General features: G+C 43.6%; 1 protein-coding gene across 1 annotated transcript in view; it reads left to right on the top strand.

Moving 5' to 3' along the window:
• The window catches only part of LOC138449643 (cholesteryl ester transfer protein-like), a 204,189-nt gene that overhangs the window by 68,058 nt on the left and 121,917 nt on the right, over positions 1–14,214 (top strand). Inside the window, exon 4 of the mRNA XM_069604785.1 lies at positions 12,285–12,355. Within this exon, the coding sequence (XP_069460886.1) occupies positions 12,285–12,355 (71 nt within the window). The remainder of the gene's footprint in view (positions 1–12,284; positions 12,356–14,214) is intronic.

The raw sequence follows: 14,214 nt of genomic DNA, 5'->3' as shown, positions 1-14,214 counted from the left end.
GAGAGGGGGTTGAGGAGACTTCTGCTCCCCCTGCCGTGCATGAAATAGATGGCGATAGCAAGAATGATGATGGTTTGTACCCATTGAGGGAGCTTAAGGTAGCAGCAGGGTACAGCAACCTGGCATATGAATCGCCTGCGCAAAGTAGGGATGAGGGCCCAGAAAAAAATACTGAGAGAGATGTAATCTCTAATGTCCCGAGGGACAAGGAAAAACACAATAAGGAGAGAAGTGATCAACCAAGTACATCTGTAGATATAGGACGAGAAACAAAGAGATGGAAAGTAGAAAGAGATAAAACTGACGAGTTAGCACTTCTCAAGAATGAATGGATGGGTGTTCAGTTTTTGCTCAAACTCGATGGTAAAGGCATCGAGGACGTGAGTCAAAGGGAAGATCAAGACGAACAGCATAAAAAGGATAAAGAAAGAGAGGAACGATTGAAAGAAGAAGGGGTGAAAAAGAGAGATAGACAAAGACGGGAATAGTTGTATCAAGATGAGCAACTGAAGAAACAGGAAAGAGCAGAGGAACAAAAAGTATGACAAAAGGCAATTGAAGAACAAGAAAGATTAGAAAGGAAAAGAATGGAAGAGGAAGAACAGAAATTAAGGGATAAAAGAATACAAAGGCGAAAGGATGAAGAGATATGAAGGGCAAATGAAAGAAGATTTGCAGAGAAAAGAGGAAAACAGGGTGAGAGAGGAAGTAAAGAGATTTTATGATGAAATAGAACGGAAGAGAAGGCAGAGAGCACGTGATCCTGATCGCATGGAGAAGGAAGTAATGAATCCTCATCCAGAAGTGACATGAGAGGATTTAGAAGAGTTCTTCCCAGAATATGAATCATTACCAGGTCCGTCTAGAGCAAATCTAGAGGATGAGTTTGACTCTAGACGCATTGGGGACACAATGTCTATCATGACATGAGAACCAAGAAAGAATTAAAGGGGAAGGGCAATAATGATCGACTCAAGAGTACGCAGCTGTATGAAACAGGGAGCCTTGTGTAATGTCAAGCCAAAGGAATTGTCTTTAGATAGACTGACTCTAAACAGAGATGAAGAAGAGAGAAGTTACACGAGTCAGACACAGGAGATGTCAGACGAAGACAGAAATACCTTCCGTGGGGAGGAGGGAGGTGACGCATGTGGGCCTGGGGGATGTTTTTCAATGGATAAGGAAGTAAGATGGTCGGATCTAGACCTACCTATATCTCGGGCGTCAGAGTCATTGACACGGCTAGACCGACCTAAAGGGTGACTCCACGGTGAGAGGGGGGGATTCGCCACCTTATCTGAGCAGGTTAAGGTCGCTGCCAGGAAGAAGTCAGTGCAGAACCATTGTCCCTGCTGTAGATAGGCAGGTGATGAAAAATGAGAGTGAGTTTCCCTTATTAGAGAAAGGACGGGCCAGACCACAGTACATACCTTGGCCACAGATGGACAAAGATAATTTAAGGTGCAAACTCCTGAGTTTAACTTCTGGCGCTGGGAAATGGATACATGAGTTGGAGAAGATGACAGGAGGAAATATGTTGGGCTATAGGGGACATTAAGGGTCTCCTAATTGCTATTCTTGGGGAACGAGCTGATGATGTTTGGTCGAGAACAGGATATTCTGGTGTTACCACAGTAAACACTGCTCATGATGGAGCACTGTTCAATAACTGTAGAGCGGCAGTTTGGAAAGCGCTTAGAGTGCTGTATCCGGATACATCAGATATGGGAGCTATCATGACAAAAAAAGATGCAGGAAGGGGATGATCCGCTAGTTTACATTCAGAGTTTCCAAGAGCAGTGGGCTTTGGAGACATGCAAGGCTTGGGGATAATGTATACCTGTGTTCTATCAAATATTATGCCAAGGGCTGCCAGACCCAGTACAGAAGCAGCTCAAGAAGTTAGTGGGTATGGAGGTGAAACTATGATCAGAGATTCAGCTGACCATAGTGCACTACTGCAGACTCATGCAAGAAAAGAATCGCAAGAAAGATGATGCGAGGAAAGGCGAAGAGGCAAAGTTGGTATAGAAGAAAATATCCAAGTACGCCATTGAAGGGGCAATGCTGACTAGTGGAGATGGATCGAACTCACAGCAAACATGCCACAGATGAATAACCAAAGGTAGTTTCACCAAGGTAATAATGGGTTTGTACCGTGGTGAAGGGGAGGCTTTCAAGGAAGAGGCTTTCCGAATAATCAAGGGAAATTTCAGAACAATTAAGGTGGGTCTCGAAAAATGCAGAATGATAATCAAGGCATGCAGGATGGGCAGGTTAGGAGACCTCTTCCTATATGTATGTGTGGTATGGCAGGGCACTTTGCTTGCACATGTAGAAGTCAAGAGTTTGTGCAGAATAGTCAATTTTCAAGAGGGGGACTTCAAACCCGCCTGCAAATTCACAGCAGAATGGAGATGGATTTGCTCAGAATCAAATGGTGCAGCAGGCACAAGCTCTGAGAATGCATCAAGATTTGCAAACACAGCAGGCAGCAATGAATTTGCAACACCAGAGCAGTCACATCATTCACCCATGCAAATACAGCAAAGCACGAGCACAGGACAGTTAATGACTCCTAGAATAGAGAGTGTCGCTGTCGATGAAGGGAATCCTTTTACAGGTACAGGGATGGGACTGTTTCCACAATAGGACAGTTCACTGGGAGGCTTGATGTGTTCAATACTATCAGTGACGCTGAATCCTCAAGAGGAACCGAGGGTTGATGTCATTATAGGAGGCACATCTTTTTCGTTTATTAGCAGACACAGGTGCAACACGCTCATGTACACGAGGGGGAACATTTTCGATGTCTGGAAATGCCATGAATACTCAAGGTTTCACAGGAGCTACAAGTAGAGTTCTTTTACTGAAGAATTACCAGTCTCTATACGAGAATGTGACATCTTGGTTCCATTGCTATTTTCAAGGCAGACACCTGTCAATATATTAAGTCGAGATTTAATGACCAAGTTGAACATGACGATTTCGTTCACTGATGAAGGCATAGTATGCTCAACACCAGGAATGCAGTTTATTATGGCATTTACAGGACAATTGGCCATGCAAGGAGTTCCGTTGGTACTGGAGGTTTTTAACTATGGGGTACGCATTCTGTTAATATGGCTACCAGACTTAGTGGGTAGAACTATGAGAGTACCTGATTCATTCCTATTTAGACAAAGGATACCTATGCTTGAGGAAGAGGGACGAGTCTTTCCCTTAAAATTAAAAGCAGCCATAGTGAGAGGAGAAATGGCTTTGCTTGATGGACTGGACAATGAAGGCAGACAATGGTGCACAGTAATCGCCATCGGGGAAGGTTACAGCTAAACTGACGTCATTGATGAGGATATGTTTTAGAGATCATCCATCTGATGACGAAGTAGTGTTTGAGATGAGCATTACTTATTGAGTAAGAGCAATTAAACGCAACGTTCCTCAGAAAATGATGCTAGCACAAAAGCGTCCCGAATATTTAGATGAAGACATGGTGAAAAAGCCAGTTTCACTATGGACCACAGGCTCCTGTGAGATAGGCCTATTGAAGGGGGTTGGAGAAGTAATGATTACATTGAAACCAGGAGCAATTTTGCCTCGTGCACGACAGTTTCCTATGTCTCGAGAGGCAGATAAAGGCATTTTTAAGATGATATCAGCTATGATGGAACAAGGTATCTTAGTGACGTCAGAGTCACTGTGTAATACTGCGATTTATCCTGTGAAAAAGGGGAAAAGGGGATTGTGGCGTTGAATTCAAGATGTACGCCCGATTAACCAGATTGTATAAGCCGAGTTCCCTCTAGTTCCTAATCCTGCTGCGATCTTATGTAATATACCCGTTACAGCACGATATTTCGTTGTGATTTATTTCAAAAATGCATTTTTCTCAATCCCATTGCATAAAGACTTGCAAGATCTGACGTCATTTACGTTCAGACAGTACTTCCTGAAGAGTACTTGTTTGCCACAGGGGTACTGTGAGTCTCCGTCGATTTTCAATAGGGTCCTGCGGATGGACTTAAGCAATATTGATCTAGAAAGTGTTGTATTGCAATATGTGGATGACATATTAGTCTGTAGCACCTCAGAGGAAGAGAGCAGACGCGATTCTGTTCAGCTGATGATTATTTTTGCTGACAAAGGATATAAATTTGACAAGGAGAAATTACAGTATTGTCAACAAGAAGTCTTGTATATAGGCCAGTTAATTTCGCATGAAGGAAAGAAGGTTACCCCTGAAAGGGCTGATGCTATTTTGAAAACTGTAAAGCCACATACAATAAAGCACATGTAAAGATTTCTGGGACTATGTAACTATGTAAGAGCATGGGTCTTCCACTACAGTTCATACATAGGGCCCTTATTGCAAGCTCTGAAGAAAGCACAGGCAATGCAAGAGAAAATTGTGGACTGAGGAAATGGAAGAAGGGGTCGATGAATTGAAAAAAGCAATTTGTACAGCTCCAGCTTTAGGAATCCCCAATTATGGTGAGGAATTATTTTTATTCTCAGACACAAAGGGCACTGTCACGACAGCAGTCCTCACGCAGAGAACCACGATGGGGTACAAGCCCCTTGCATACTACAGTGGGATTCTAGACCCAGAAATGAGAGGTCATTTTCCATGCGTACAATCCTTGGCAGCCGCTGCGTTCGTCATTGAGAAGTCTGAAAGCATAGCGACGGGATGCTCTATGAGGCTATTTGTTGAACATGCATTGTTTGCCATTTTGGAAAAACCGAAAGGTACGTTGACTTCTCAAAGAGCTTCTGCCAACGTGATAGTCATATCGAATCTGGTGATTAAAATAGTCTGATGCAGAATAGTGAATCCTGCCATGTTTAAAGATAAACCACTGGCAGAGGATGAGCATGTGCATGATTGTTTGAACTATGAAGAGTTCTATGATGAAATCCCTAGGTTAAAAAAAAATGCTATGGCAGTGGGAGAAATTGTTTTTATTGATGGTTCTGCAAGGATCGATCAACATGATGGACAGAGATATACAGGTGCCGCTGTGGTGAAGCACACAGCCGATGGGGAGTTTCAAGTACTTATAAGTACACAGTGACCATCTCACCCTTCGGCACAGGCTGCAGAGTTATTAGCACTGATAATGTCGCCCCAGAGACATGCATAACAGGATGTAGCAGTGTACAGTGACTCTGCCTATGTGACGTTGACGGTGCACGCAGGGCTAGCACATTGAAAAAGGAGGGGCTACCTCCGAGTGGATAGCACTCCAGTGCAACATGCCGCCTTACTGGATAGGCTTATTAAGGCACTTCAATTCCCAGCAGCCATCACAGTCATTAAATGCGCAGCTCACACTAAGAGGGCAGACTTTATCTCACAAGGAAATCAAGCAGCAGACGAGGAAGCGAAACGCATTGCATATTCAGATAATGTTATGATAAATATTGACACATTGGATGTGAATGAAAGCATGCTAGTGATGATGATTGTGTCTGAATGCTATAGCAATCTATCTAGAACTTGGTAAAGGTTCAAGGAGAAGTGCCTCAGGATGAGAAAGTCCTGTGGATGCGAAGAGGGTGTTCTTTAAACCCTCTGAAGCACCATGGTGACAAGACCGCACTGGTAAACCGGTGATGCCTGTAGCCTTATTAAGGGTGGCACTGAAGCTGTTACACTACCCTGCGCACACAACTAGAGAGAACCTCACTGCAACTATTGCAGAGGATTGGTGCAAGCCACATTTGTTAGAACATGTTGCGTTCTATGTAGTGAATTGCATTGTATGTCAAAGGTTTACTGCTGGGCACACACTGTGCACAGTTAGAGGAGTTATTCAGAGACCTAATAGGCCTTTTCAGCATTTGCACATTGACTATGTAGATATGCGGCAAGTATCCAATGGATATAGATACATGATTGTAGTAGTTTGTCCCTTTTCAAGGTGGATTGGCGCTGGTCCATGTACACACCCAGTCTCCACCTGTTCAGCAACATTTTTTTATATGAGAATTGTTTTCTAGATGGGGAATATGTGAAGTATTAAGATCAGATAATGGCCCTCATTTTGTAAATGAAGTCTTTGAGCAAATACGATTGTTGCTTGGCATAAAGCATACGTTTTCTTCAGCTTATCATCCACAAGGAAATGGGATCTGTGAGAGGCTCAATGGCTTGCTTAAAGAAAGAATAGCCAAATGGAAGCTTACCTTGGAGAGGTTGCATTGCCTACCACTGGCATTATGAGTTGAGGAACCAACCAGGTTCAGACCACCATCTTACCCTTCCCATGAGATAGTGACAGGGAGGCGAATGAGTACACCCCTCACATCTCCATCTAGAGATAGAAGTGATGCCCAGCCAATTTCAGAACTGTTAGGTAAGGAGCTGTGTGATTATCTTACATGCATGACTTCAAGTATCTCTGTCATTTCAGATCAGCTCAAGCAAAAAGGGTGTGGGTCATTACAGAACACAGAAAGAGATGCTTCAAGAAGTGGAATTAAAGAACTTTGTTGTCCCAAACTATTCCCCAGAGATGCGGTCCTCATCCGCAACTTCACTAGAAAGTGGCACAAGCCCCATTTCAACTGCCCTTTCGTAGTGGAAGAGGTGACACCGTCTGCAGTCAAAGTGCAGGGCAGACACGCTTGGATATTCCTTGGAGATGTGATGATCTATGCTGGGGAGACCCCTTCATCCCTACACCGATCGGAAGAAAGCATTGGGGAAGAACCTCAGCAAGTGCATACTAAGTCTGTGACAAGGAAGAAGGACACAGAAGCTGTTGAATAAAGATGGAGTTCATTGGACTGTGGCTTATTTCAGGACACTCTTTTCAGTCATATTTGTACATTCTGTTCTGAAGGCATTAACAAAACAAAGAAGATGTCAGAGGTCTACTAGAAAATAGTATTTTAAATGCACTAGAGCTCGATTTCATGGTCTTCAGTCACGTGGAAGGATGAAATTGGACGAACACGATGACCACACCTGCGCATGAAAGCAGAAGCATGCCTTCACTCCCCAGAATTCTCCAGAGCAAAGAACACTCCCAAGGATAAGTTCAAAGTCCTAATTGACAGCAGACCACTAAGGTGATGATAGATGAGTATGCTAATTGGTGGGAAGCTAGGGTTGAGTTGAGTTCACCAGCACCTGGAAGCCCAACCTGCGTGCTGCTAGCATAGGTGGAAAGTACTGACAGAGGTTAGAATGCTAACCAATTTGTAGGGGCCCACGTATTTAAGGATCCTATAGTTTGTGTAGCCAATGGGACATTGTACATTTAGTCACATTCATAGTGACCATTTTGAGGGGAGGGCTTAGTTGCCCCACCTGATGCTAAGAAACCAATCATTTATTCCCATTCTCCTAGACTAGTATGGAACGTATAATTAGATGTTCACTGAGAGCCTATCACTTGTTTTCATAGGTTTTTGTAGTTTGCCACATAGGATGACGTTGGTAATTACATAGGCTAATGTCAATGATGATGAGTTTTTAGTATATTAGCTAACGTTTTTTATGAAACTCGTTGAGTAAGAGGATCAACCGTGTTCGTTGATGCTTGTTGTACTCCCTGTTTTAGATAATTGATATTAAAACTGTTATCTTTTTTGCCAACTACCTGAGTCATTTTGATTATTGATGTAAGAATAAAATCTGCATCCCCATCCATCTCCAGGGTATTGCTATTCATCTTAAAGAGCTGGGGTCAACCATTTCAGAAGGAACGAGATGTAAACAAATCCCGGGTAGCCGCAACTGAAAGTAAGGAAGGAGCAATTCCAAAGTGCTGGTATTGGGAAAATCATATCCGGCAGACACCCACAGGAAACAAAGAGGAGAGAACAAAACAGAATAGGGCAGAGCCAAGGGAGCCAGGGCGAGACCCGGGAGAGGAGAAACAAAAGACGCAGGGGAAAAGGAAGCACCCGTAATGACGGGACAATAAAGGGAGAACCAGCAGGGAGGGAAAGAGAGAGAGAAGGTACACAGTGTAAGACTGAAAGCCACAAGATGGCTAGAAACACAGAGCTTTGACTCCAAAGGGAGAAAAGTACTAGCACCTTACCAACGTGGAACAAAGGTTGCAACGAACCGGACTCTGTGTCGGGAGGCAGTAAATACATGCAGCGGCCATCTTGGGAAGCCACTAGACCGTTCAGTCAAGAACGGCAAGGCAAGTAATGGGCAATTCAATGGAGCCTCCACTGGTTCCATACCTTCAAAGGGGGTAGCATAACACCAGGGGCTGCGAGAAGGCCACAGGTGTGGGAGCCTCAATCGTCAGAGGATCACCGCCTGAGCTGCAAACGCAGAAGAAAGAAGCAAGGCAAATGTCAGCGGGTGTGGAGAGAAAGCAGAGCTGCTGGCGGGAGACAGAGAGAAACCAAAGAGGAAGCGGGGCTCGAGGTTGGAGGATGACATTCAGGCAGAGCCAAAATGGAAAGCACAGCGGCCCGGAGGAGACACCAAGGAATGAAGCGGGATAGCGTAAAGTGAAATGAATGCTGAATGAATGAAAAAGCAGGCGCACAGTGAAGCAAACCCAAAGCCATGGGTTGAGAGTAAATTAAGGACAATATAATCTGCAAGCGGCAGAGTAAAAGATCACCAATATTGAATACCAAACTAAATCAAAGCTTTTCGCAAAGGTATGATCGGATGACAAGTGTTTGTGAAATTCAGATACTGCCTATTTGAAAGCAAAGTACAAGCCATTTGAAACACAGAACAAAGCAAGTTTGGAACATTGTGAGAATTCATGAAAGCAAGGTGGTGAAGCAAACAAGACCATCGCGAAGCGAACTTTGCACAAATACAGTGTGGAAAGGCCAGAGAATGAAAAAGGATATGTGACACATTGTGGCAAAGTCAAGGGGCTTACAAGGGGAAGCCAAGTGAAGGTGAATCTTCACACAAAGCCAAGAGGCTGACGAGGAGAAGCCAATTGAGTGTGAACCTTCACACAGGTACAGATATCGAAGAACCTGTGTGGGCTAGAGAGCATAAGGTTCCTGGTTGCCTGACATGTAATGGATGGATTGTGTGTTCTGACAACTGCGCCTATACCAGGGAACCCCAATTGTGAAAACCAAAGACGTTTCTGAAGTGAAGTAAGAAAAAGCAATCTGATTGAACTGTTAAAAAACCATAAAGGAGTGTAAAGTTGATTTGGAGCTGTTTTTCGAACATTGAAAGATTGAGAATAAGTAAAAGTTGACTATCTTGAACTTGGGGAAGGGAACCACAAGGATTTGTGGAACTATCCTGAACATGTGAAAGGCAATCCCCTGATGTCTGTGGAACATTCTTGAACTTAGGGAAAGGGAGCTGAAAAGTAAGCTAGGGGCTGGAAGAAGCTCTGAACCTTATTTCAAACACTATTTATTTTACTTCTGACATCCCTATACATTGTTTAGCTTTAGTTGTAAGGGCAAGTTAGCTTTTGGACACAGACAGACTTTTAAGTTTCACTTTCTGACTGAGACTTTCCTTAATTTCTTTCAGGTAGAGAAATCCCACCTTAGCATAGAGCAAGATAGACTTTTAACCATCCTGACATTTGAGTTAATAAAACATTTTTGTTTGAACTTTGAGTCTTTTTTCTGTGTCTTGCTTCATGATGTCTTCACACCTGTTCATCAAGATCCCTCTGGCCCATTGAAGACACTGAAAACAACCCTTCAGCACCCATAGGTCCACTCTATGCACAGCCTGTACCTGACATGTGCCTTATTGTAGGCCACCTCCTGGGGCATATGTGCGCACAGGTGTCATTAGCCATGGTAGCTGCAGGTATCCAGAGTCACATGCAAGGGCAAAGGTCACATATTCCATTTACACTGTATTGAGGATGTGTTGCCTTTTCTAAAGGCATGTTGATGGAAACTTGGTGCATGCATTTTTCACACGTTGTACAACATGATTTTCTGTCCCAGTAATTGAATGTAGAGTAATTTACTATGGGGGAACATATACATTGTCTTGTTACACCATGTACACAGCTCAGAACCAGCAGTCGTAACTTTCATGGTCTGTGATTGCCATTGCAGAGTGCATGTAGCCTGTGTATGGGCCTGTGTGTTGTTATAATGCATTTGCCCTGATAGGTGATTAGATGTTCTTGTGCATTTTTGCTGTGTCTGTGTTCGTTCTATTATGACTTCACATGCATGGTAACAAGATTACATGGCATTACTTTCTGCCAGTGTTGCATTGTCTTTGTACAGTGTTGAAGTGTGACAACCTGTGTGTAGGTATATGTTCACTTGCATTTTGGTTCCTGCAGTTCTCTGTGTGTGTATTGCGTACCTGTTGGGGCAACATGCATCACCAACATACAACTGCATTGTCCTGCGTGGCCTAGTCCTGTGGGTTGATGGCTGTCAGGTGCGGGGTTAGAGGGCAGGTTGTGTAATGTATCAGTTGTAGTAATGTCTCAACCTCCTTTCACATAGAATGTCACTAGTGCTGCAAGATCAGTTCATGTGACGGCACTTGTACTCACCAAGTAACCATGTCCATTGGCTTCTGTGACTCCATGTATTCAGGCACTGTTCTGTTCCATAGGACCATACCATTGTGTGTGGAACCATGGAAGTGGGCACAGCAGTGTGTGATCACGAGGTCAGCATCACAGGGGACCTGTACATTCATGGAATGATACTGGTTCCATGTAATAATGTCCCCACAAAAATATCGCCGAAAAATGGCGTTTTTTGTGGGGACATTATTACATGGAACATGCGGGGGACACCCCTGCAACCCCCAAACCCATTTTTTGATGAAGGGCTTCGGTGAGCTGCATTTTGAATGCGATATTGTTGCATTTTCAATTTCTCTTATTTTCTTTACTCTTGGAATTGACTGTTTGAAAGTGGGACTTTTGTTCGTGTTCTCACCAAGTCATGTTTTTTTTTCATTTTAATTGTTTTTTTTATAACGAACCTGAGCGGTTTCTAAACGCGGATCCAGGATTCGAACCTCTGTAGCTCTGTGTGGTCTTGCTTTGAAGACCAGCACGTTGCACCTGTGCTATCCTCCGTTCACTTGTTGCAAATATTGCCCCCTGTATGACTGGCAGCCTCTTCCTCTGGAGCCTGGGAACAATATTGGCAAGATGGGTTTCTAGGTAATTTTTGTCCTGGGTGAAACTAGACCTGCTCCTCAGACAGTACTCGTAAAGCCATAAGCAAAGATTCAGCCAATCATAGATGAGCTCGTAAAGGTTTGTCTGACTGGGTTTGTGATAAAAAAAAAGTGTTGATTTCTTTTGTGTCATCTGTGAATAAATAACATCATCAGGTGGAAGATTGCACTATTTTATACATTTTGTACATAATCCACATTTTCTGGAGATAAATACGTTTCGGTCCCGTTTAATGTCTGGTAATCAGCTGTCGTCAAATTTAGCACTGCTTTCTTATTGTGATTATATACTCAATAGTGGCATTTAAAAAAATAAAATAAAAGTCTGTTGCCTGGATGTATTTATACTAGAAAATCAGGCTGTATTTCAATTTTTGTGGGTTATTGTGATATGTGTTTGGATTTGCATTATTTATTTATAAAATTGTTTAATGTATGTTTCAAGCCAAGTACACAGAAAAAACAATCACAATTGAAGATGGCAGCTTAAAAGTGCACCTCCTTCTCAGAACTACAACGTGTATCTTCAGAGGCAAGATGCCCGTGCTTGCACTTTCTCACTACTCTGCACTTCAGTGTCTTTCTCTAGGCACTCTGCTTTGCGGGGAAGAGTGGTTAAAAAGACTCCATAATCTATGTGCAAACAGAGCAAGCAGGGGCATCAGAGCTGCTACTTGAAATTCTACCATCAGAGCTGCCCCCTTGAAACCCTTAAAACTGAAGGATCACCACCAATGAGTAAAGCATGAGTTTAAAACATATGTTCTATTGAATGTTATTATATGACATGTGTCCTCCTTGTGTGCATCTCCCCCTGCCAGCGATGCTGTGTCAATTGCGAGTTGGGTCAGTAGCAGCAACCCTTTACAGCTGTGAACCAGCCCTTTTGCAAAATAATGGACATCGGAAGAACACACGCTGTGCCTACATAGGAAAGTGCTATCTTTCATGTTATTGCGAGCAAGTAATGGAAATCTCTTTCAGATTGCATGTTTATTTCTGCTATAGCTCTTAGAGTTTGACTGAATGCCTCTAGGTGCTGGTCGCCCTCAGCATTTGCATTTTATTGATCTTACCATTGAGCTTTGATTTCTTTAAATGAACAGAATGTTGGGTGTTTTTAACACTTTGTAATGCTTGATTGCAGCGTGAATCTCGGGCATTCCATTGATTTTGAAATTGAATCGGCGATTGACCTCCAAATAAACACAAAACTGAGTAAGTACGTGTCAGGCTTGAAACACATTTCACCCCTTTTAGGGAAATGTCTCGAAATTAGGAAGACGACTCTAGTGCTCAGGGTGGCAGAGGGAGGTTTTTCAATATTTTGTGGGAGATAGAAAGACACATTGGGGTCTGGAAGGAGCCACGTTGGGTCGATCCCTAGCTCTCGCACGATTTACTTACCTATGTAACCACTCTAGAGTGATCATATTGTTGTGATGCACAAAAGAAAATTTAGAATTCATTTTCAGAAGGGAGTGAATTGTCCCTTTGTAGCTTGATAAATCTGATCATAATCTGGGAGTGGCGCCAAATTAGGGCAATTGAGCATCAATTTGTAATCTAGGTGGCTAGATCCACTTATATGTTTTTTTCCTTTTAAAGTCTGACACTGTGTAGTGGCCACAACACATTAGAGGTTAAGCAACATCGGAAGCCTAAAGGGCCATTGTTAACTTGCATGCAATTTGCACTGCATTGTCAGAGTAGTCTATTTGGTAATGTGGTGGCAAAGCATCCAAAGGCCACCGGCCAACCTTTTGCGATCAGGAAGTGGCCCATGATATGATACGATGTAATAGGTTATTTGTAACGCGCTTAATATCCAGAGGTTTATAAGCGCGGACCTGGGGATCGAACCTGTGGTGCTCCATGTCGTCTTGCTTCCAAGGCGAGCACGTTGCCCCCGAGCTATCCTCCCAATGGTCTGGATTGGACATGGGGGTTCAAGTATTTCGTCCTCCTTGGGCTACATCATACCTTTAGCCCCTCAGGTGCGTGCTACATACTTAACTAAATTGCGGCCACTGTCCCCATTCTTTTAAGGACATGCACTTTGAAGACATCATGGAGGTACCTGCTTGACCACTGCGCCTCCCTCCAGGACCGCATTCAGAATTGCCACAGATATGCACTCATAGCCAGGGCTGGTTTAGGAATATGTATGTGCTTGACCTGTTAAGTCAGTGGTGTCCTGTGCTAAAGTCATTCTTTTATGCATTGCTGTGAAAATGTGTAGCTCATTCCCCCATGGGGCATTCAAGTAGGAGCTATGTACTTGTCCCCTAAGGGAGCTCCTAGAAATAAAGACACAGACACCAGGGTAATAAAAGTACTTTATTAAATGTGTAGGGTATGTTTTATTCATTCATGTGTGTGTGTTCAATGTGTTTGGCTTTAGATCAAACCATCCAGCCCACTCTTGGCAGGGTGGATGGAATGTTTAAAAAGAAAATAAAGGAAAACAAAGGAATAGCACTCCACTGCCCAAGAATAGGCTGGGCAAGGGGAGAAGAGAATCCTGAGAGGAATGAAGACAAGTAAAAGTTAGAAAAAGACAGTTAAAAAAGGACAGGAAGAAATAGACAGCAGAGGCAGAGAAAAAGACTTAACTGGGGGCACCTGACTTGAGTGGCCCCCAGGCACCTGGGCATGGTGTGAATGAGTGAAGCCTTCTGAAGAGTGAGCCATGGTGCCGAACTGCTTATGCCAGGGGCCCACCCATATGACTGAAAAAGGGCATCGGGCGCGGCAGTGATCGTGGGTGGCCCCCACTCCAAGTGGGCCACCCGGAACGATGAACGAGGTGGCGGAGATCGGCGTGATGGCAGGCGGACCCCCACTTGTACACCGTTGCACGGGCCAGGAGACAGGGGCCACAAATGCATCTGGTACCAGGGCAACAGCATGGTGACACCTCCATTCGTCTCTAAACTGTATTATTACTCTCACTGGATGTGATATGATATCATATGACAATTTATTTGTATCACGCTCATACACAAGTGTTTCAGAGCGCGATGTGCAGGGTACATCTCTGCCCTGCACATCGCCACAATTAAATGGTACCGTGT

This window comes from Ambystoma mexicanum, chromosome 1p (assembly GCF_040938575.1).
Source record: "Ambystoma mexicanum isolate Mex_15411 chromosome 1p, UKY_AmexF1_1, whole genome shotgun sequence".
NCBI lineage: Eukaryota > Metazoa > Chordata > Amphibia > Caudata > Ambystomatidae > Ambystoma > Ambystoma mexicanum.
Note: the sequence above shows the minus strand (reverse complement) of the source record. Positions and strands in the feature narration are given on the sequence as shown.